A 19,931-nucleotide genomic window follows, 5' to 3' on the forward strand; every position below is an offset into this window, starting at 1 on the left:
CTAAGATATAGTCTAATGGTAAGTGCATATACGACATGACAATAGATTTAAGTTCGAATCCCCTCACAATACTTAAAAAAAAAAAAATTATTTTTTCTGGATGGGTGGGATATTTGTCTTTTTCTCATTTATTTTTTCTTTTTTGAATTTTTTTACTCACAGACTTAAATAGGGGTCATCTTCAACTTCAAGCATGCATGTACACATGGTTCACATTATATATTTGCTACAATGCTTTTAATTTGCTTATATTATTTTGAAAAGAAGTCTTAACAATCACATACATGCTTAATTACTGCTCACGAGAGGTGGTTTGATAAGGTGACATGAATACTTTATCTTTTAATTATAAATATTGAGTTAAAGAGCGTGTTACCTTTTATAGGTCTGCTAATGTAAATCCGAATTACACAGATTAATGGACTTTGGATTATTAAAAAAAAAGCTCAATTGTTGATTCAAAATATTTAATAAATGGTTAATTGGAATAATATTTGAAATTTTTGTGATAAACATTATAAAATTAAGACTAAATGCTAATATTTGAATTAATTTTATCCACCACCCTCTATTAATTGATAGGTGACCACAACAATTAAACCGAAAAAATATGAAGCAAGTTCCAATTGAGAAAATGTAAAAATAACAAAATATATATTTTTAGGAAATAATATTTATTGGTAAAATTAGTTTAAAATGTTACATGAACACACCATGAATAATAATAATCCATTCTCAAATAAAAAGAAATAAGAAGAAAACTTTTTTTTTGGAAAGGAAGAATAAGAATATTAATTAATAATTACATAATGAAAAATAAATCAACAATTCTAATTAATTAACACAAGGCAGCAAATAAATAAGTTAATTAACCTCCAAAATAAAAAATTAAGTAATCAATTTATTAATTAGTGGTGCAATAAAGTGACTAGGGCCAAGCAATTAGAAACCATATGTTCTAGTATGACATTAACCTTAGTAAGTGATGTCTGTTCATCCATTTCTGCATACGCATCATCGCAGGTTGTATAGTAACTAATGGCAGCAGATAAATTTGTATTAAGAGTTCCCTCATCATTATCTTCCAGGCTTTGAATGGATTCTTCAAGATCTGAAATGGCATCATCGTACGATTCTTTACAGATATCGTTAGTATCGCTCTGTTCGAGCAATCTCGCCATCAACAATGCGTGTTTTGTTTTTAATACTACAAGTTCTATTGCTTTCTTTATTGCTTTAGCTGGGTCAGTAATTCCCTTCACCGTTGCCCTGCAAAGGGGCTTATAATCTGTTGCTTCACATAAGTCGCCGGTGGCAGTGGCGGTGGCCGGAAGGAGGAGGAAAATGACGGTGGTTGTTGCAAGAAAGACCAGTGGGAAGGAGCTACGGGGATTTATATACATAATCATTGTCAAAAGTTAGTGTGAATTTTTTCCCACCTGGAGTCTCTCTGCATTCAGGGGCTCAATTTTATTTTCTTTCTTTTTTCTTTTTTTCCCTTTTGTTTTTTGTAAATTTTTTTTTTTTTGAAGAATTGAATTTGTAATATATAAAAGAAATTTGTGTGGGATTGCCATTTTTGTAGAATTTGATTAGTTTGGACTTTGTGGATAATTAAGTTTGTGTTCTGAATTTCACAGGAATACCATTAATTACTTTTTTATTTACTAATTAATTGGTTTAGGTAATTTCTTTTTTCTTTTAATTTTTGTTAAAAAAAAATTGTTTTGTGAGGTTTTCCTTGATCATAGGTAGCATTTTTCAATTCAGAAATTTTACAACTGAAAATGGAAGAGTATAATAGGATTTAGACTTTGAATATAAGAGGTAAAAATAAAATCATAAATAAGCAAATAATTAGTAATAAAAATTAAAGTGATGTTCGGTTCGGTTTTTTTTTTTTTTTTTTTTTGTAGAAAAATACAGTTTATTGGTTTTGCTCAATGACGGGCATGCAGTTGGTCAAAATAACTTGACCCAATATACGAGTCCAAGATACGGCCCATTGAAATTTTAATGCACAATATAGGCCAGGAAAAAGCCCATGTTAAGGTAACCCTTAGACAATATTTTGTACTAATCTCAAAAAAAAAAAAAAAAAAAGAAGAGCCCCATTTTATTAAATTGGTTTTTATTTTTCTCATTAATTAAGTGTATTTTTTTGCGAATATTAGAAAATGAAAGATTTGAATCTTGACCTATTCTCGCATGCCATACGTATTTACCATTAGCCTTAATGGTGTGAGTAGCTAAAAAGCAACTGATAGCCCAAAGAGGCCCTAATTTCTAATTTTGTACATGTAAATATAGTAACACAACTCATTTCTCGTTGAAAACTTGTAATCCACGTGGAATCATATGGTATTAGAAATGCGACTTTAAAAGATCCAAAAGATGATAATTATCACCACTTGACATAATTATTATTTAAACGATGTTGAATATTCCAAACCTTTTAAAATTAACAAAATGAATCCATTAAGAATCTCATTGAATATTCCAGGCCATATTATTTTCAAACATTAAATAGTTTTTCAACGGTTTTTTTTTTTTAAGCTAGAGATCAATTGTCTACTTACCTTGCCGATGTAGCCTGTTATTTTTATACCTTCTCATAAATCGGTTTTATATATGTATTTAAATTTATTCCTTGCAAGTAATGTGAAAAAGGAATATACAAATACAAGACAACAACATGTGACTGGATCAACCATAATGAATTGTAACCTGTCATAGATAAACAAAATGAAAAGCAATCAAAAGCAATGGCAAGTTGGCAACCACATGTTAGTCTTCGTACTGAAGTGTCTATTACCGAGTCAACAATGAATACTTTATTGCCTTTCGATCCAAAGTCAATGCTCAGTGCAGTTCGGTTCATGAACGTCCCTTTCCAATTACAGATTGATTGTTTGAAACTTGACACAAAACAGGCAAATAAAAAGCAACCTTTGAAGCTCATTGTTACACCCTTTTCAGAACTTTGAATTCCACGCACATTGTCACCTTCCCTCAAGTCTCCGACAAATGGGAATCGGCGCAACTGAAAGCTCTAACCTTTGTTCCCAAACGTCGCCTTTCTAACCTCCAAAGAGTTCCACGATCCACCAAGTCACAAATATGGAAGAATATTTAAACGTCGTTGAAATTTAGAACTCACCCAATTCTTCAACTGCAAAATCAGACTCTTTTTATAATTTGTTTATGAAAAACTAATCAAAGCTACAATCTTTATTAAAATTCCTTCAAAGGGTAGGGAAATGGAAGTGGAAAGTGCAAGAAAATTTGCTCTTCCTGTAGATTCAGAGCATAAAGCAACTGAATTCAGATTATTTTCTATAGCAGAACCACATATGCGAGCATTTCATCTTTCTTGGATCTCTTTCTTTGCTTGTTTTGTTTCTACTTTTGCTGCTCCACCTCTGCTTCCTATAATTCGCGATAACCTCAACCTCACAGCCACAGACATTGGCAATGCAGGTATTGCATCCGTTTCTGGTGCAGTTTTTGCTAGGATTGCTATGGGAACAGCCTGTGACCTTTTTGGTCCACGGCTTGCCTCTGCTTCACTTATTCTTCTAACAGCACCAGCTGTTTACTTCACTTCCATAGTTTCATCTCCTGTTTCTTTTCTTCTAGTACGTTTTTTCACTGGGTTCTCTTTAGCTACTTTTGTGTCTACCCAATTTTGGATGAGCTCCATGTTTTCAGCCCCTGTTGTCGGCACAGCCAATGGTGTTGCCGGTGGGTGGGGCAATCTCGGCGGTGGAGCAACACAGTTGATTATGCCTCTCGTGTTTGGGCTGATTAGAGACATTGGAGCAGTGAAATTCACAGCTTGGAGGATTTCATTTTTCGTTCCGGCATTTTTTCAAATGCTTTCAGCTTTTGCAGTATTGATCTTTGGTAAGGATTTGCCGGATGGGAACTTTAGAAAACTACAAAAATCAGGAGATAAACACAAAGATAAATTCTCCAATGTCTTTTATCATGGAGTTACAAATTACAGAGGATGGCTTTTAGCATTGACCTATGGGTATTGTTTTGGGGTGGAGCTAACAATTGATAATATAATAGCAGAGTATTTTTATGACAGATTTAATTTGGAACTTCACACAGCAGGAATTATTGCAGCAAGTTTTGGGTTAGCAAATATTATTTCTCGACCATCTGGAGGATTGATATCCGATATAGTGGCCAAGAGGTTTGGTATGAGAGGTAGATTATGGGCTTTGTGGATTGTGCAGACATTAGGAGGTGTCTTTTGTATCATTCTTGGAAGAGTGGGATCCTTGAGTGCTTCCATTGCTGTCATGATCGCTTTCTCTTTCTTTTGCCAAGCAGCTTGTGGGCTTACATTTGGGGTTGTTCCTTTTGTTTCAAGAAGGTAATTTTTACACATTCAAGTAACATGGAAACTCATTTTCTAGAAGTATTTTCTTCAATTCCATTAACATGTCTCATTTTTCAGGTCACTAGGAGTGATATCAGGAATGACAGGAGGTGGTGGAAATGTAGGTGCTGTTCTAACTCAATTAATTTTCTTCAAAGGATCAAAATACTCAAAAGAAACAGGGATTACACTTATGGGTATAATGATAATATTTTGCACTCTCCCAATATTTTTGATATACTTCCCACAATGGGGTGGAATGTTTTGTGGTCCATCATCTAAAAAGGTTGCTACAGAAGAAGATTATTACATGTCTGAATGGAATTCAGCGGAAAAGGAGCAAGGATTACATCAGGCAAGCTTAAAATTTGCTGATAATAGCAGAAGTGAAAGAGGCCAAAGAGCAGACTCACAGACCATCTCTCCTAATCTCAGTACCCCATCTACTAATGTCTAATATAGTCTATTACTAAGTTTTCCAACAATGTATGTTCAGTAATTTCAACCTCAAATGCTAAATCTACTCAAAGCTTTCATTTCTTTTTAATAAGAGGGTGAATACTTTACCTAATTTAATATCCAATGTATCAAAAATTTACATTTAAATATAAAAGCAATTATCAATGTGAACGGAAATGTTTTCCTGTTAGGCAGAAAAATTTCCCTAATGAGCGAAAATTTTCCTGCCAGTGCCAGATGAATTCTAAGTTCAGCAGAATGGGCTGGTACCCATTATTCCTCCAATGGCCTGCGAAATTTGAAATGGGCCTTTCTTTCACTTGGGCTCGGCCTGATGAGTTAATGCTTTATTGGTATTAGGCCATCTTGTGGGCTTTTTCACTCCACCGTTCGAGCGACACGAATGTGTAACGATCGCTTCTTTATTCCGGCTATAATTTAGCAACTGCTTATAACGAACGTCGTTTAATTAAGAACAAACAAACAAATTTATGACAGACTCCTTCATGCTTCAGAAGAATCAATTTCAAAATCTCTGTCGTTTTAAAATATTAAAAACAGACGACTTTATAATATTCATTTCAAACATTGAGATTTGTGAAGTACTGAGAAAGGGGGTTGTTACTAATTATACTAATGAGATCTGTATATCACTTTTTAAGTTTTACCAAATATGGACTTTTGAAATATGCTTGATCTTGTAATTCTCTTCACCCAATAATCGCCTTCCAAGGTCTCTATGTGCACGGAGCAAAACCAATTCTTCAAGAGTAAAAATATTCTGTAAGCCTTCAGGAAGAAACCTCAAGTTCCAACAGTAGGTGAATGCAAGACGTCTTAGACTTGGAAAAGCTCCATTGACTATATCTGTCCACTCCACTAGCAAATCCTCTGATATCTCAAGAGATTCAAGCTTTGGAAACCCACTTGCCTCACAGAACTCTTTGCCAATGCACCTTACTTTATAAGCATTCCGCATAAAAAGAAGCTTTAACTTGGGAAGAAATTGAAGAGTACGGGCTTGGTTCTCTAAGAGGTCGGAATAACCTAAATATAACATAGTGAGGTTTTCCATGGAGGTAAGCCAAACAGGCATTTCAAAAAGGCGACCATATAATCTGAGATCTTGAATAGAAGGTGGAGGGGAAAATGATCCCAAATCTGGCAGAAATGAATCGGGAAAGTATTCCTCTGCTTGTAGCGACAAGGAGATAAGATTTTCCATCTTCGTAATGGCTGGAAATAGCTCAGTGCTATGATCCTCAGACACTCCTAAAATCAAGTTGTTGCAATTGGGTTAAGGAGCTAAGTTCACCAAGAATGCCTCCTCCTGCATATACACCATCTAACGTACGAAGATATTTGAAAGTTCCAATCCCGCTTGGAACTCTAACTCCGATATTGTCCCTGGTCTTGGATATCATGAGGTGTCTCAACTGTTGATAATTCAAGACTTGTAATGGCAATTCTTTCAGCTGTCTACTTAATATTATATCCAAAGTTTGTAGGTTTTGAAGATTTCCTAATGTCTGTGGAAGTTCATCCAGATATGACCAATCGCAGCACAGATATCTCAGGTGAACCAAATCACCCACTTCTTCAGATAATCTCTTTATGTTGCCGCGAAAATGTAACACCAATAAATATTGCAGCTTGCAAATAGTTGCCATATAGGCCCGAGAAAGGCCTTGAGAATCAGAGCCATTGTTTGTAATCAAAAATAGAGACCGAATTTGGAGGGTTCCAAAGTCAGGAGGAAGTGGAATGTGCTTCCGATCATGTTCTATTATAGCCCGAACAGGTAAATTCGCAGCTTTAGCAAAAAATTCCACTTCATCCACCTCAACAAGACATAATATTCTAAATGGGTCAGGAACTATAATTTTATTCCAATCTTTAAATTCTGCCCATCCATAGTCCAATTTTGTTAGCACTAGTAAACCTAGATCAATCAACTCCTCAATAATGTTATTTGCTATGTTATCTATGATTTCTCCTCCTTTTTCTGGTATTAGAGATTCAGCCAATAAAAGCTGAACCATTTTACCCTTCCCTATAAGAAAGCGTCTCCAAGTAGTAACGATAGCACAATAGTCTAAACAGGACACGAGATAATCAGGAAGACTTTGATATATTGAAATGCAATCAGTTGAAGAAGAACCACTCTTACCTAATCTGTTTAGTGCTGTAGGAGACAAGTTGTTCTCTCTTCTTGGCATCTCCGCGAAATACGTTTCAGTTCGATTCTGCGATTTACGAGTGAAGTAAATTTGAGGCATAGTTATGGACAGCTAGCAACTGTAGTGTTTGCAGAAACTGAAATTTGAAAACCTAGAAACTAGGATAAGAGTGGGTTTCTCTAATTCAAAAGCAGTAGATGAAGATGCGAATGCCCAAGTCAACCGTCAACCCACCAAGTTCCTTTGCAACCGGGTCAGAACGTTAGGTGGGCAATTAGCCAATCACAGTCACAGCACGGAGCTGGACAAAATAACAATAATAAATAAAAGAACTACGCAAATTTGAATTGACCGAAAGGATTTTAGGCCCTTATATTGTCCAAGTCCAAGTACCATAACATATGGGCTTGTTATTTTAAAGTGCTGGGCTCTTCGATTGGGTTAATTTCTATTTGCAGGCTTTCATGATTCATGAATAACAACATTGTCTATTTCCACATACCAACATTTTATTTCTTCTAAATTTTACTCCTTCTAAACAAAAAAAGAAAATAAATTTTATTTTCTTTCCTTCTTTACATCCAAACACAAGGGTAGAAAATAACTATAGAAAGAAAATTAACCATTCCTCATTATTTTTCTTTCCTTATTATTTTCCCTCCTCCCCTTTCCAAACAAATTGTAAAAAAAAATTTTTTTTTTTAAAAAATTTTATCCTAAGCATTTAGTACTTAGGTGGGATACTGTCCTCTAATGGTCCACCTAATTTGACTGCTCTGCTCTTTTAGAGAGACAAATAAAGAGCTGGCTTGTGGAAATTTTGCACCGAGCAAGCCTCAAACAAATCTATGACATTCTTGATCCCTCAATTCCTTCGGGAGTACTTAGCCACTTGGTTGTCCGTTAGCTTTTCAATTTTTCATTATCACATAGATTGAATTCTCTAATTGAATAATTATTTGCTAAAGGTATCTTCGTGTAAGCTTATATAATCCTTTCTAGCACAATTATAATTATACAATTCCCAATATCCATGCACGGCTTTAATATAAAGAGATTAAAAAAATTGCAGGTGTATATATATATTAGCTTTTTTATATGTTGCCTTTTTATTTGAAATACAAAGAAAGATGTTGATGGGCATGCGCAAAAGGGTCTGGTGGGCGGTGCACGCACTGTTCTTCAACAACCACGACCACAACCACCACCACCGCCATAAACTTCATCAACTAACTCCTCAAAAAAGGTACATATATGGGGGCCATATAAAAGGAGTCGGAGAGCAGTTGCAACCAAGTCCAGTCGTTTTTAAACCAAAAAGTAAAGGAAAGTGGGACAAAAGGTTTATATGATTAAATATGCTTACAGCAGCTCCTTTATTCTTTCGCTAAAAAGCAATCTAGTTCTGCAGTTTGCTTAATATATTTAGTTCTTTTTGTTCCCTTTTATGTATTCTGTCTGCATAGTTTGACCATACAACATTGAAATAAGTTAAACATTGAGAACTTTTTTTTTTTTTTTTCCCTTTTCTTTTTCTGTCAGCTGGGGATGAAGGTTTGTGCCTCCCACAACCCTACTTATGGCTTGCCACTCTCCTAGTTTGAGCTTTCTCTTTTCCTCTTCTTCTCCTCTCCCTCTCTCTCTCTCTCTCTCACGCACACACACGTACAAGATATTCTAGAGTCAGTCATGATGCAATGTAAATATAATAATTAGTAGAATGACTAGGGAGAGGGATCTTTTGCTGATTAATCATAAAATAACAGAACTTTTTGTGCAAATTGCCTAGGAGTTAGTATAACTTTAGTTTGTTTCCTAAAGAATATGGAATCTACATTTACAAAAAACATCTACTATTCTTTGGATTTTGCTGTTATCTTTCATTATTTTACCATAACTTAATTACATTAATGGCTAAAGAATATGGAATCTAGCTAGTATGTGCAAGAAAATATAAAAATATTCATATACTTCTACTTTCAGTCAAAAGAATTTCCAAATCAGCTTACGCATACTGAAATTAAACCGAAAATGTTCTTTAGAAAAAGCAGCTAATTAATCATATTTATTAAAATAACTATTACAAATCATCACCTTCCCACATTAAAAAGATTGCAGAAGGGAAGCATCTAACAGAAAACATTCGAGCTGGAAAAAGAGAAATAAAAAAAGAAAAAGAAGAAAGAAAGAAAGAAAAAGTATATTAAATTCCTCCCTGAAACATGCAGAAATATTTCTTTTAATAATTTATAATATAACAAAAAATTGCGTATAATTAATTTTTCTTCAGTATTAAATAATGTATTTAAATTAAATTTTAGGTACCTGCCATGTTTTTATTCTAGCTCCGGCTAGGGTATTGTGCAGTGTGATCTTTTCCACAACAATGTTAGAGACACATGCAACACTTTTATCCTTTCCAAGTCCTCCTACACTGTGATTGTAAGAGAAGCAAAATAATATAGTGTTATTATTATAATCAGTTAATTTGTATATATATATTTATATAATTTGGATAATTTTTTCTTTAAAAAAAATAGAAAAAAGAAAATTACCTGATGCCATGTCCTGGACCGCAGTTAATATGATGGACATGGATATTGAAGCAACCAGTTTGTATGGAAATACAGTCATCTCCTGTCAAAAGTGAGAATCCCATTAATATATATTAGCATATGAATTAAACGCAGTAATATATTTCATTAATAAAATTCTGCTGCTAGGCTGGTCTACTTGTTAATAATTAAAAAAACTGAAAAAGTTGGCTGGTTTTGGTATCCTTTTTGTTCATGCTTGTCTCAAAAGTTAGTTTAGATACAGTTATACCGTTTAACATATATTTCTTCACAAATGGATAACCTTTTCCTGTATGTGGGCAGAACTGGATTACTTTTTCTATGCAATTCTAACGTGCCATGCACCATCCACTAACCCAACCTAAATTATGCATTATCACTCTATTAATCAGGGCATGACCTAAAAGTGATTTAGGTTTCTCTCTAGCATATATATATCTTTGAACCATAGCCTTCAAATTTTATAAATAGAACCAAAATTTTTACAATTTGATTTAATTAATAGAGTTTTTTTTTTGACATTTATTTTCAGAGTTTTATTCCTCCAATGGCCTGCGAAATTTGAAATGGGCCTTTCTTTCACTTGGGCTTAGCTTGATGAGTTAATGCTTTATTGGTATTAGGCCATCTTGTGGGCTTTTTCACTCCACCGTTCGAGCAACACGAATGTGTAACGACCGTTTCTTTATTCCGGCTATAATTTAGCGACTGCTTATAACGAACGTCGTTTAATTAAGAACAAACAAACAAATTTATGACAGACTCCTTCATGCTTCAGAAGAATCAATTTCAAAATCTCTGTCGTTTTATAATATTACAAACAGACGACTTTATAATATTCATTTCAAACAGTGAAATTTGTAAAGTATTGAGAAAGGGGGTTGTTACTAATTATACTAACGAGATCTGTATATCACTTTTAAGTTTTACGGAATATGGACTTTTGAAATATGCTTGATCTTGTAATTCTCTTCACCCAATAATCGCCTTCCAAGGTCTTCATGCACGCCGAACAAACCCAATTCTTCAAGAGTAAAAATATTCTGTAAGCCTTCAGGAAGAAACCTCAAGTTCCAACAGTTGCTGAATACAAGTCGTCTTAGACTTGGAAAAGCTCCATTGACTATATCTGTCCACTCCACTAGTAAATCCTCTGATATCTCAAGAAATTCAAGCTTTGGAAACCCACTTGCCTCACAGAACTCTTTGCCAATGCACCTTACTTTATAAGCATTACATATATAAAGAAGCTTTAACTTGGGAAGAAATTGAAGAGTACGGGCTTGGTTCTCTAAGAGGTCGGAATAACCTAAAAATAACATAGTGAGATTTTCCATGGAGGTAAGCCAAACAGGCATTTCAAAAAGGCGACCATATAATCTGAGATCTTGAATAGAAGGTGGAGGGGAAAATGATTCCAAATCTGGCAGAAATGAATCGCGTAAGTATTTCTCTGCTTCTAGCGACAAGGAGATAAGATTTTCCATCTTCGTAATGGCTGGAAATAGCTCAGTGCTATGATCCTCAGACACACTCGTAATACCGAGTTGTTGCAATTGGGTTAAGGAGCTAAGTTCACTAAGAATGCCTCCTCCTGCATATACACCATCTAACGTACGAAGATATTTGAAAGTTCCAATCCCACTTGGAACTCTAACTCCGTTCCTGTAGGTGGTCTTGGATATCATGAGGTGTCTCAACTGTTGATAATTCAAGACTTGTAATGGCAATTCTTTCAGCTGTCTACTTAATATTATATCCAAAGTTTGTAGGTTTTGAAGATTTCCTAATGTCTGTGGAAGTTCATCCAGATATGACCAATCGCAGCACAGATATCTCAGGTGAACCAAATCACCCACTTCTTCAGATAATCTCTTTATGATGCCGCGAAAATGTAACACCAATAAATATTGCAGCTTGCAAATAGTTGCCATATAGGCCCGAGAAAGGCCTTGAGAATCAGAGCCATTGTTTGTAATCAAAAATAGAGACCGAATTTGGAGGGTTCCAAAGTCAGGAGGAAGTGGAATGTGCTTCCGATCATGTTCTATTATAGCCCGAACAGGTAAATTCGCAGCTTTAGCAAAAAATTCCACTTCATCCACCTCAACAAGACATAATATTCTAAATGGCTCAGGAACTATAATTTTATTCCAATCTTTAAATTCTGCCCATCCATAGTCCAATTTTGTTAGCACTAGTAAACCTAGATCAATCAACTCCTCAATAATGTTATTTGCTATGTTATCTATGATTTCTCCTCCTTTTTCTGGTATTAGAGATTCAGCCAATAAAAGCTGAACCATTTTACCCTTCCCTATAAGAAAGCGTCTCCAAGTAGTAACGATAGCACAATAGTCTAAACAGGACATGAGATAATCAGGAAGACTTTGATATATTGAAATGCAATCAGTTGAAGAAGAACAACTCTTACCTAATCTGTTTAGTGCTGTAGGAGACAAGTTGTTTTCTCTTCTTGGCATCTCCGCGAAATACGTTTCAGTTCGATTCTGCGATTTACGAGTGAAGTAAATTTGAGGCATAGTTATGGACAGCTAGCAACTGTAGTGTTTGCAGAAACTGAAATTTGAAAACCTAGAAACTAGGATAAGAGTGGGTTTCTCTAATTCAAAAGCAGGAGATGAAGATGCGAATTCCTAAGTCAACCGTCAACCCACCAAGTTCCTGTGCAACCGGGTCAGAACGTTAGGTGGGCAATCAGCCAATCACAGTCACAGCACGGAGCTGGACAAAATAACAATAATAAATAAAAGAACTACACATATTTGAATTGACCGAAAGGATTTTGGGCCCTTATATTGTCCAAGTCCAAGTACCAAAACATATGGGCTTGTTATTTTATTTTCTTTCGTTCTATACATCCAAACACAAGCGTAGAAAATAACTATAGAAAGAAAATTAACTATTCCTTATTATTTTTCTTTCCATATTATTTTCCCTCCTCCCCTTTCCAAACAAAATGAAAAAGAATTGATGCACTTTTTTTTAAAAAAAAATTTTATCTTAAGCATTAAATACTTAGGTGGGATAATGTGCTCTAATGGTCCACCTAATTTGACTGCTCTGCTCTTTTAGAGAGACAAATAAAAAGCTGGTTTGTGAAAATTTTGCACCGAGCAAGTCTCAAACAAACCATGACATCGTTGATCCCTCAATTTCCTGGAGAATACTTAGCCAGCAGGTTACCCATTAGATTTTCAATTTTTCGTTATCACATAGATTGAATTCTCTAATTGAATAATTATTTGCTAAAGGTGTTTTCGTGTAAGCTTATATAATCCTTTCTAGCACAGTTATAATTATATAATTCCCAATATCCATGCTCGGCTTTAATATAAAGAGATTAAAAAAAATTGCAGGTGTATATATATATTAGCTTTTTTATTTGAAATACAAAGAAAAAGGTTGATGGGCATGCGCAAAAGGGTCTGGTGGGCGGTGCACGCACTGTTCTTCAACAACCACGACCACAACCACCACCACCGCCATAAACTTCATCTACTAACTCCTCTAAAAAGGTACATATATGGGGGCCATATAAAAGGAGTTGGAGAGCAGTTGCAACCAAGTCCAGTCGTTTTTAAACCAAAAAGTAAAGGAAAGTGGGACAAAAGGTTTATATGATTAAATATTCTTACAGCAGCTCCTTTATTCTTTTGCTAAAAGCAATCTAGTTCTGCAGTTTGCTTAATATATTTAGTTCTTTTTGTTCCCTTTTCTGTATTATGTCTGCATAGTTTGACCATACAACATTGAAATAAGTTAAACTTTGAGAACTTTTTTTTTTTTCCCTTTTCTTTTTCTGTCAGCTGGGGATGAAGGTTTGTGCCTCCCACAACCCTACTTATGGCTTGCCACTCTCCTAGTTTGAGCTTTCTCTTTTTCTCTTCTTCTCCCTCTCCCTGTCTCTCTCTCACGCACACACACGTACAAGATATTCTAGAGTCAGTCATGATGCAATGTAAATATAATAATTAGTAGAATGAATAGGGAGAGGGATCTTTTGCTGATTAATCATAAAATAACAGAACTTTTTGTGCAAATTGCTTAAGAGTTAATACAAGTTTAGTTTGTTTCCTAAAGAATATGGAATCTACATTTACAAAAAAACATCTACTATTCTTTGGTTTTTGCTGTTATCTTTCATTATTTTACCATAACTTAATTACATAAATGGCTAAAGAATATGGAATCTAGCTAGTATATGCAAGAAAATGTAAAAATATTCATATGCTTCTACTTTCAGTCAAAAGAATTTCCAAATCAGCTTATGCATACTGAAATTAAACCACATATGTTCTTTAGAAAAAGCAGCTAATCATATTTATTAAAATAACTATTACAAATCATCACCTTCCCACATTAAAAAAAATTGCAGAAGGGAAGCATCTAACAGAAAACATTTAAGCTGGAAAAAGAGAAATAAAAAAAGAAAAAGAAGAAAGAAAGAAAGAAAAGTATATTAAATTACTAATATCTGTGAGTCATATATGACTGGCTAGCATACATGCTCATGTGACCTTGCTGTTCTTTTAACAGAGCCACCGATATCTCTTCTTAAGCAATAATCTATACTTGAAGGAACAAGTGGTGCTTGTGATTTCCCATAAGAATTCCAGCACAGTGCCTGTTGTGAACTTCTTTGTCCTAAAGAAGGTTTCAACTGAATATCAATAAGGTCAACATCCAAACACGGTACTTTGTCACTGCAAGCTAAATGAATAGGTTGAACTGTGTAGCTCCCAATTATTTGATCGTACTTAACACCTGAAATTTCCACAGCTTCTGTTTGGTTCTTACAGAAATGTTTGTCACAATAGAATTGATCAATTATTATCGGGTACTTCACATCTATTACTTGGATGTTCGTAAATGATATATTTTTAACAATTCCAATTCCTCCCTGAAACATGCAGAAATATTTCTTTTAATAATTTATAATATAACAAAAATTGCTTATAATTAATTTTTCTTCAGTATTAAATAATGTATTTAAATTAAATTTTAGGTACCTGCCATGTTTTTATTCTAGCTCCGGCTAGAGTATTGTGCAGTGTGATCTTTTCCACAACAATGTTAGAGACACATGCAACACTTTTATCCTTTCCAAGTCCTCCTACACTGTAATTGTAAGAGAAGCAAAATAATATAGTGTTATTATTATAATCAGTTAATTTGTATATATATATATTTATATAAATTGGATAATTTTTTCTTTAAAAAAAAAAAAAAGAAAAAAAGAAAATTACCTGATGCCATGTCCTGGACCGCAGTTAATATGATGGACATGGATATTGGAGCAACCAGTTTGTATGGAAATACAGTCATCTCCTGTCAAAAGTGAGAATCCCATTAATATATATTAGCATATGAATTAAACGCAATAATATATTTCATTAATAAAATTCTGCAGCTAGGCTGGTCTACTTGTTAATAATTAAAAAAAACTGAAAAAGTTGGCTGGTTTTGGTATCCTTTTTGTTCATGCCTGTTTCAAAAGTTAGTTTAGATACAGTTATATCGTTTAACATATATTTCTTCACAAATGGATAACCTTTTCTTGTATGTGGGCAGAACTGGATTACTTTTTCTATGCAATTCTAACGTGCAATGCACCATCCACTAACCAAACATAAATTATGCATTATCACTCTATTAATTAGGGCATGACCTAAAAGTAATTCAGGTTTCTCTCTAGCATACATATTTCTTTGAACCATAGCCTTCAAATTTTATAAATAGAACCAAAATTTTTACAATTTGATTTAATTAATAGAGTTTTTCTTTTTTTTTGACATTTATTATGAGAGTTTTATTCTCCAGCTAATTTTTAATTATGATAAAATGAACTCGTGATATAAAAATATCGTTAAATGTAAAGAGGAATCTATATATCTACCAATAAAATAAGGAATGTGTACACATTTACGTGTATGTAAAAATTATTACTTAGTTCTTACCAGTGGCAATATTAGAATGCTGAATTTCTACGTCTTGTGTGTTCTGCAAGTGAATTCCATCAGTATTTGGGCTATTCTCTGGTGAAGAAATTGTAATATTATTAACTTTGATTCCCTTAGAATTATCAAATTTGAGATGGCATTGCGGACTATTTATGATTTCAATGTCACGAACTGTTACATTATAACTAGCATAGAATCTCAGAGCCTGTAATTAAAGAGAGAAAGCAATTAATCTATTAATACTTAACATTTAATCCAATCATATGATAAAAATAACAAAACAAAGGAAGAAATTAATATCTTACTGTTGGTTTCATATAAGGGACGTGTTTGGATTTCTTCTGCAGAAAATATATATCACAAAACGGCTTAAAATATCTTCTTTTTTTTTTTCCAAATTAATTTAAATAAAATTTAATTAATTTTCAAACCTGAATAAAATAGATATTAGAAGGAGTCCACCAATCAGATCCTTGACCATTGACAGTGCCAGGGCCTTGAATTGTGAAGTCATGTACCCATTTGAAATTGAACCATTGAAAAAGGTTCGATTTAGGCCATGAACTTACTTCAGGTGGAGCCAACACAGTTCCATCTATCTGTTAATTGGCATGGAATTCCACTTAGATTGCATCAGCTTGGTGTGTAAAGCATTTCATTTTTTTTTAATAATTAATTAACATTAAAATAATGCATAAAGAATATACCCTCTTTATTAGTTAATTTGCTTCTTTCATGCATATCTTTATTCAAATTAATTAATTAAAGAAGACAGATTATGCATACCTGAAGAACAAGATGAGGCATACATGGACCCTGAAGAGTTATGGGCTTGATCAGAAACTTAATTTCTGCTGGAATTTTAATGGTAGCCCTAGGCACCTTGCAGGCTGCTTTCCATGCATCTACAAGTGCCTATGGTAATTTTCAGGGAAAATTAAGCGTTGTAAACTTTAATTTATGAAGAAAATTATAGTTGACAGGCCAGCTTCTTGAAAAGCCGGTGAGAAAAGCACATAGGGTAGGATAAGAAGAAGAAGAAGAAAAAGAAATTCTTTGTATATGTTATATGTTTTATACCTGAGAATCATCAGAAACTCCATCACCCTTGGCTCCAAATGACAAAATATCGAAAATCGTGGATTGTGTGGGGTAAGAACCATAATGAGGAAGAGAGCCTGGTGCTGGTGCTGGTGCTGGTGCTGGTGTTGGAGCATTGTGATTGCCATTACCATGACTCTTGTCCTTTTGGTGCTTATTATAATTATGTTTATTTTTCTTGTAATTGTGATGCTTTCTTGCTTCTACTGAAATTATAGCAAACATAGTGAAGGCAGCTACTATAACAAATATGAAAAATACAAGAGATGATGTATTCTTGTTTCTCTTCATCGTAGATCGATCTTCGCAACTTTTTCTTTTGTTTTCCTGGAAAATGCTGTTCCTGGAGTTGTTTGGATGTTGCTGTGTGCTTGAGATAGTGGAGTAAGGTCGTTAAAAGGCAGTTTATATAATAGCATGTTTACCAAAATAGCCTCCTTTTTGCATATAATTTTCGTGGGCAGTTAATATTAAATCATAAAAAAAATTGTATATGTTTTTGTTTTGGTACTTAGATTATGTATGCCATATTAAATTCATTGTTACTTATGGTTAATCCAAGAAATGACATTTTTTTTTATTTAACCGGGTGCAACATTATACGAATCTTATTACATCCGACCTGATTTGACAAATCAACATGCATGGAAACGTCAGTACATTAATTTCAGAATCAGGCCAATTTTATTTTTAAACCATTTAAGAAAAATAAACTAAATTAAACCGATTAACTCATGATTAAACTAATCGATTGGTACAAACCTGATTAAACCATTATCCATTGATTAAATCAGTAATTCATCCATCTGGTTTTTTAGCCGGGTCAATGTATTTTGAGCTGGCTTCAATAACACTGACACAAATGTATGTATTAAATATCTCCCTTTAACAAAATTTACTAATAAAAATTAAAAAGAGATATTATGAATTATCTACTTCTAAATTTTATTACAATTTCATAATAACAATAATATTCTCGTGATGGTAAATTATAATCAAAAGGTCAAAAAGTTAAAATCTCATAATATATATGCTGCGTCCACTTTTGGATAATTTCCTTAATGATTAGACAATTGGCATCAGTTATTAATTTATTATACGTATATATATATATATATATATATATATATATATATATATATATATATATATATATATATATATATATATATATATATATATATATGTGATGCATTTCCTTAATTCAATTGAGGGGAAGCCATTATTGAGTTTTAGTGGAAGGCGGATTTAAATATTAAATATTATAACAATAATATTATGGTTTGGATAATCTTTCTTAATATAATTTCATATTCTAATTAATGGTAAAGGATAGCTTTGATGCTCTTTGGTTCGAAAGACAGTGTTACTCTTATCAAAGCTATTTCATCTCCATCATTCTCAAAAAAAAAAAGAAGAAGAAAAAGACACGTAATCTAAGGCAGAAACGGATAATTTACAAGAAAAATACTTTTTTTTTTTTTTTCGTATTCTGGGGTGTTACTTAAATTAAAATTGATTAGTAAAAGGTGGTGCAACCCATGTGTATATATATATATATATATATATATATATATATATATATTAACTTATTTGTTATCAAGAGAAGCCAAAATGAAGAATAAATTAGGAAGTGTCCAACTCACAAAATTCTTCTAGTACTAGGGCACTTGGATGCATAGTCCAAAAATACACCCCCCAAATTAGGGGCAGGTGGTCCTAACTCCGACTTATCTATATATTAATTAATTTGCTTAGCTAAAAGCGAACTTATCTATTATTAGGGCTTTGATACCTTGGAAAATCCTTAAAATACACACATTTTAAGTGGTATGAGGCACAAGGCTGGAAAATCCAAACCATCACATCCTCCAAGGCACCAAAAATAAAATTCCTGTTGTTTATTCATTTTGAGACAAAAAGAATAAGTACCAAAGAGACCCATTTGGTGGTCATAGTCTCATAGAAGTATGGGAGCCGCTTCTGCAGTTAAGAAGGACCTCCCATTTTCATAGCCCTTGAAACCCTCCCATGGCGGAATTTGGTTTAGTCTATCCGAAATAAAATGACAGGAAAAGTTCCCATACCAATTCCATTTTATTTTACGTGCAAAACAAGCATGCAATCGAGTCTTATCTATTTACAATGAGCCGATATGACATTATGAATTAAATTACAACACTTGTAATAGTTAAAAAATACGATAAATGAGTCAAATTCAATATTATAGATTATAACACTCATCAAATTAATGAAAATTTTTATGATAGAAAAATATTTGCACTCAAAACTTATATATTATTCATATACTTAAAAAGAAAATAAGAAGATAAACTAAATTACATCCATTTGGCTGCATGGATGATTTTTTTTTTTTTTCATACGTGCATGGACTCAAAGTACTAGTCATTTTCAATGAATAGTCAACACATTAGATCAATAGTTAATGATCCATTGCAATATTAGCTGCATGATTATCGGGCTAATAGATTTTAATAGCTACAGCAGTAGTATTCAGGTTAAGGTATTTTAAAACTAAATGATTTCCTAGTCAAACGGCTAGAAATGAAATGACACCGTAAGATAAGGAGAAATCAGGTTCGACGCATTGTCTTAATATCTTTAATAAAATATTAGTCTATTAGTCATAGGTAGCTCTAAATGAGATTTGCAGTTTCTAATTAGTGAGTCATATCGACAAGTATACTTAAATTGCAACGTTGTAAGATTATATCCTTGTACCATAGTACTCTGTTCACACACACACACACACACACACACACACACACACACACACCCACGAAAGCATTTCGTTTGGGCTAAAATTGTGGAATTTCGTAATGGGTTTCTATTGTTTTGGACCCAGCTCAATCTGAGCCCATTATAATCACGAAATTCGTAGCACTTGCTTGAAGCCCATTGCACTGCATTATCTGTTGAATACAAGAACTTAACAACCTTTTTAAATTGGCCCAACTAAGCTTAAGCTGGTCCAAATCAATGCACAACTGTACTGATATATTATTATATATTGGGTCCAGATGATCTCGGAGCTTTTGCAGAAGCAAACGGAAGAGCGAGTTTAGCTGAGCAAAATCAGGAAATTCAGATAGATGTTAGCAGAAATTGAAAGTTGAACGTTCAATTATTCAAAAGGTTAGCTACTGATTCCACCATTTCGGCTCCCACTTACAAGTTCCAGCCGTACAGATACCGTCAATGAGTTTCTAGTAAATGA

At 33.5% G+C, this 19,931-nt stretch overlaps 4 protein-coding genes and 1 pseudogene across 5 annotated transcripts; 1 reads left to right on the forward strand and 4 right to left on the reverse strand.

Moving 5' to 3' along the window:
- Positions 1–781: 781 nt before the first annotated feature.
- Positions 782–1,491, reverse strand: LOC105644638 (uncharacterized). Its single transcript, XM_012230057.4, has one exon. It carries the CDS (start codon positions 1,407–1,409, stop codon positions 909–911), a length of 501 nt encoding a protein of 166 aa, XP_012085447.2. The 5' UTR covers positions 1,410–1,491; the 3' UTR covers positions 782–908.
- A 1,398-nt stretch (positions 1,492–2,889) lies between these two features.
- On the forward strand, positions 2,890–4,964 carry NRT2.5 (nitrate transporter2.5). The gene is made up of 2 exons (XM_012230056.4): positions 2,890–4,387; positions 4,472–4,964. Exons 1-2 carry the CDS (start codon positions 3,261–3,263, stop codon positions 4,848–4,850), a joined length of 1,506 nt encoding a protein of 501 aa, XP_012085446.1. The 5' UTR covers positions 2,890–3,260; the 3' UTR covers positions 4,851–4,964.
- Positions 4,965–5,362: 398 nt separating this feature from the next.
- Positions 5,363–7,310, reverse strand: LOC105644971 (putative disease resistance protein At1g58400; annotated as a pseudogene).
- A 1,736-nt stretch (positions 7,311–9,046) lies between these two features.
- LOC105644636 (putative disease resistance protein At1g58400) lies at positions 9,047–12,341 on the reverse strand. Of its 2 annotated transcripts, XR_016319890.1 has the most exons (3): positions 12,043–12,341; positions 9,588–9,669; positions 9,047–9,466 (listed from the first exon to the last, which is right to left on the reverse strand). XR_016319890.1 is itself a non-coding variant. In XM_089718680.1 (2 exons), the coding sequence occupies exons 1-2, from the start codon at positions 12,149–12,151 to the stop codon at positions 10,535–10,537; spliced, it is 1,542 nt and encodes a 513-aa protein (XP_089574806.1). In that variant the 5' UTR covers positions 12,152–12,336; the 3' UTR covers positions 10,360–10,534. The 2 variants fall into 2 exon arrangements, 1 of the variants encoding a protein (XP_089574806.1); XM_089718680.1 differs by lacking the exons at positions 9,047–9,466; positions 9,588–9,669 and adding an exon at positions 10,360–11,967 and having other exon boundaries at positions 12,043–12,336.
- A 1,589-nt stretch (positions 12,342–13,930) lies between these two features.
- LOC105644635 (Pectin lyase-like superfamily protein) lies at positions 13,931–17,053 on the reverse strand. Its single transcript, XM_089719462.1, has 8 exons — positions 16,673–17,053; positions 16,379–16,507; positions 16,024–16,191; positions 15,898–15,933; positions 15,590–15,797; positions 14,879–14,960; positions 14,642–14,750; positions 13,931–14,532 (listed from the first exon to the last, which is right to left on the reverse strand). Exons 1-8 carry the CDS (start codon positions 16,982–16,984, stop codon positions 14,128–14,130), a joined length of 1,449 nt encoding a protein of 482 aa, XP_089575588.1. The 5' UTR covers positions 16,985–17,053; the 3' UTR covers positions 13,931–14,127.
- Between the last annotated feature and the right edge of the window lie 2,878 nt (positions 17,054–19,931).

The sequence above is a fragment of the Jatropha curcas genome, chromosome 3, assembly GCF_041381405.1.
Source record: "Jatropha curcas cultivar XTBG-Jc1 chromosome 3, XTBG_Jcur_1.0, whole genome shotgun sequence".
In the NCBI taxonomy this organism is placed as follows: Eukaryota; Viridiplantae; Streptophyta; class Magnoliopsida; order Malpighiales; family Euphorbiaceae; genus Jatropha; species Jatropha curcas.